Source organism: Arachis ipaensis, chromosome B05 (genome assembly GCF_000816755.2).
Source record: "Arachis ipaensis cultivar K30076 chromosome B05, Araip1.1, whole genome shotgun sequence".
Lineage (NCBI taxonomy): Eukaryota > Viridiplantae > Streptophyta > Magnoliopsida > Fabales > Fabaceae > Arachis > Arachis ipaensis.
The window spans coordinates 108,020,516-108,024,680 of record NC_029789.2 but is presented as its reverse complement, the minus strand read 5'-3'; the positions used below and the strand labels follow the sequence as shown (position 1 = coordinate 108,024,680).

The following is a 4,165-nucleotide window of genomic DNA, read 5'->3' as shown; positions in this document are numbered from 1 at the left end:
CAATGTGAGAAAAGAAGATTAACATCAGTGCTTATACAAAACGCCTGAGGGATTATACCAAAAACTCTTCTGAGTATACTCCTATCTCCTGCCAACATGTCCATGTACACTGCAGGTGAAGTGATCTCCTTCACATCCATATAGCCTGCTTTTTTAATTGATATCTGGACTGTAAACAAGTCAGGTTTTTAGAGCTGACAAACAGAATATATTCAAAACTCCATACACTATTATTTTGAAAACGGCCTACCTGATCAGTAACTCCAGAAAAAAATTCATACTCCAACTGAGCTTTCCAGTCTATTAGATCCTGTCTTGAGATGAATCTGCAGCATACATATATCTGAATCAGTAAAAATGAAAATTGAATGTCTATTATAAAACGTATAATATGGATTTCATACAAATTGATACTTACCTATCAGGACAAAAATTTATGTTATCTTTGCTGTTCGATCCACCAGAACCAGAATTATCGTTTGAATACAATTTGCTGGGGACTACACCAGCTTCTGCTAAGGCTTTAACCTCAAATTAAGAAGGAAAAATTCAAACTTCTGCAGCAGGTAAGAAAAATAACTTTCATATGAAGTAATGTTCTGCCAGTTTTTACCTTGAATGGATCTAAAATCAGGGTCTTCCACACCGACATCATCAAATGCAGTAACTACGGACTCGGAAAGTGATATAATTGGAGCAATCCTGTGTTTGGGGTTCCTAGAAAGACACAGAAATAACTTTCAATCGATGTCAGGCCATGCTTAAGCAATAAATCTTTCTTGAAAGAAGAATTCAAAATCGGTGCATGCCTCGGGAGCTAACCTTTCAAGATAAGAATTCAATTTAACTAGCCATCTGGCAAACTCTCTTCTGGTACATAGTTGACAGGCTTCAACATCATCATCAATTATCTACACAAATTGGCAAAGTCCACAATATTCATACTGTTTAAATATAGACACACATGATAAATCTTACTCTAAATCAGGGTGTAATCTTATCATTTATGAATTTATAACAAATTACTATAGCACCTGCCCGCATACTGTCTACATGAGCATTTCCCTGGACCTTAGCCTCTATTCTTGTTTGATTTTTATCACTTTATAAGCATATTAGCCTCTATTCTTGCTTGATTTTTATCACTTTATAACCATACATTCACTAGAGACATCAGTACAACAATAACCATACTTAAATGAGTATTGCAATGTTTACAAGATTTCAATACTAATAACTAAAAAAGGTAACTAATTACACTTCATGTCGAATTTGACCTTTTCAAAACACAATTTTCATAGGGTAATAATAATAAAACTTTACAATATTTGTGGATCTTAATTTATATTTAGCTGACATGGTTTGGTGCATAACTGAACAATTTTTTAAATGCATCCAGGACTCTAGGTTCCCATTAATGATGGTTTAATTTAAAATGATTAAGTACTTCAAGTTCTTCCAAGTTCCCATAACGGTTTTACATGAACAATGAAGTAATTTTGCACTTGTATTGGCAAGTAACACATTCCAGTAAGTACCACTGGTCTCTTGGATTCATAACAAAAATCATGCTTCTAGTAACCAACCTTCAAAGTCTTTAAGACTAATAATGCTTCTTCTTGTGTAGCATCCACAGAAACTGGGACTATAATACGATCAAGCTTTTCCAGTGTTGCTGATAAGAGTCAAGGCATTAGGACATTTCAAGATACCACCATAGGTAACACCATACACAACGTGATTTTAAATCTCTTAACTTTTTATAATTGAAAAAAAAAACTGAAAACTGAATTTTATTGGAACTGTTGATTATTTTATAAATTTATACAAATATGTGAAAAGTGATCTTTTTAATAAAAAAGCTAATCTTTTGTCAGAAAAAAAAAGCTGAAACAAACACACTCTAAATAATGAAAGCAATATAAAAAATCTTAGTATAGCAATCAGAATAGCTTCCCAGTTATAGCAGAAATCAACAACACCATACACGAGACATATACTTAAAGCCTTAGCCCTTAGATCACATTAAAGAGGAATATCATCGCAGTAATTTTGACAGGAAAACTATACTTAGAAGAAGTACCCGTTTCAGGGGCAGTAACAGAGGCAGGGACAGCCTCCTCCGCTGCCTCGGTAGTCAAACTGCTCTCACTATTCGACTCAAACTCTGCAGTCTTGTTTCGATCATCTTGAATCTTGACAGTACTCCATTTCCCTTGCAAAACATGCATCGGATCTCTGAATTGAATCTTGAATCCTACATTACACGCAACCAGAGACTTCAAAAATTGAAATTCACTGCCCAAATCATCACTCATCAATATAACAAACAACTCAGATAACAAGAGTTTACCTTTCCTTGATAGAGAGAGCGTAGCAAGCAGAGCAACAAGCACAGCAAGCGTAGTCCCAATGCCTACTACCACATAGGAAGGAAACCCTACAGGCAAGTCAACGCCAAATTTCACACCTTAACTTTCTTCCCCATCAAACCCTAACTATTAAAATTACTAACAGCGACTAAAAATTCAAGCGTAATTAAACAGTGTCGCAATTTATTGATAATCATAATTAAGAATTGGGTATACCGATGAGGTGGAGGAAACATACCTTTGTTGGTAGGCTTGGGCTGGGCCGGATACTCGAGGAAGGCCCAACCGCGGAACTCGTCGTCGTCAGGGGGAGAGAGCCAAGAGAGGGAGAGATTGGTGTGGTGGGCGAGGGAAGCGGAGAGATGGCGATGGTGGTGGTAGCGAGTGGTTGTGCGCAGTGGAAGCAAGGGTCGTAAGAAGCAGAGGAATGGGGTTCGGAAGGAATTTGAAGAAAAGAGAATGTGGCGACGGGAGAAGGTGTTAGTGTTAGTGTTGGAGGGGTGGAAGAGGAAGCGACGGGAGAAAGTTGCAGAATACATTTTATTTTTTGGACACGGCCTAGCTAGGGTCTGGGGTTTGGGTTTGCGGAATTTTGGGGAAGTTGTTATCAGAGTTTTTGGTTTTCGCTTCGAAAATAAGAATGGAGATGGGGAAGGTGAAGGTCAGCTGCTCAGCTGGTGGGGTGCGGGGGTGGCGTGGTAGAGCCAGAGGGATAATCGAATCTAATACTATTAAGCATTACCAAACCAATCCATGTACTATGGCCCACTCCTGCTGTTGTGCACGAGGAGGATAAATTCTGTCTTGGTTTCTATAAATCAGTTTTAAGGAACTCTTAATAGCATATTTTAATCTTCAATAAAATTTGATCATTAATAAAATACAATAGTTTTTACAAATTTTTAAAATTTATATATCAATTTGTTTTAGACTATTTCTCTAAAAACATTATTTTTAAAAACTGAGTTTAAGAGTATCTCAAGTCTAAAAAATCTATTTGATGATCACTTATTATCTCAAATTTCAAGACATTACACTTTAAAGGAATAACCTACAACAATAATTCCTTATCAATCTACTTAATTCCTCATCACTCAATTTTATGAGTTTAATGAGAATATGATAACAATTTTTCTCTTTTTAAAGAAAAGATTACAATATTAACTATATATAAGGTTAAGAGCATCATATTAATATGATGCCGCAACAAAGCATCAAACAACTCATAAAAATAGTAATTTGAGACACTAAAAATTTAGAATAAGAGGATAATGACAGAATCATATCTCTAACATATTCTCTACAATTTTATTTAGATAACTCCTAAATTTGAAAGAGCAAAAACATTTTTGAACAATATTACTATCTATGTGAACAATTCATTTGTCACATTCTCTTCATTCTGAGTTTTACCCCAAAAAAATGTAGGTGAAAGGTTTCAAATGTATAATTTTCAAATCATGATGATGAAGTGTAATTATCATGTCATTTGATTATTTTTATCAACTATTTAAATCATTGACATTACTATTATATCTACATTGCATTTAATTTTGACTGATGCTACATGTACAAATCTTTTTGTAACTAAGTCCAACTAAATTGGTGTAAAGTTTTGCAGAAAAAAAAAGCGTGTATACATCATTACTATTTTTTCTGCATTTTTGTAGCACATAAGTTTTTGTTGGAGAGAACAAAAACTTATTGATATAGCACACAAATTTTCGAATCCTAACACATAAAATTTTGTACATAATACAAATTTATTGATGTAGCACAAATATTTTTACGCA

General features: G+C 34.6%; 1 protein-coding gene across 2 annotated transcripts in view; it reads right to left on the bottom strand.

The window, feature by feature from the left end:
- LOC107643791 overlaps positions 1–3,149 on the bottom strand; it is a 5,084-nt gene extending 1,935 nt beyond the window's left edge. The window contains exons 1-9 of one of the 2 annotated variants that reach the window (XM_016347537.2): positions 2,611–3,149; positions 2,354–2,440; positions 2,084–2,257; positions 1,587–1,675; positions 823–911; positions 614–717; positions 419–521; positions 251–326; positions 59–164 (exon numbers count right to left, since the gene is read on the bottom strand). In XM_016347537.2, the coding sequence (XP_016203023.1) occupies positions 59–164; positions 251–326; positions 419–521; positions 614–717; positions 823–911; positions 1,587–1,675; positions 2,084–2,257; positions 2,354–2,440; positions 2,611–2,911 (1,129 nt within the window). In that variant the 5' untranslated portion in view covers positions 2,912–3,149. The remainder of the gene's footprint in view (positions 1–58; positions 165–250; positions 327–418; positions 522–613; positions 718–822; positions 912–1,586; positions 1,676–2,083; positions 2,258–2,353; positions 2,441–2,610) is intronic. The other variant, XM_016347538.2, reaches the window with a different exon arrangement.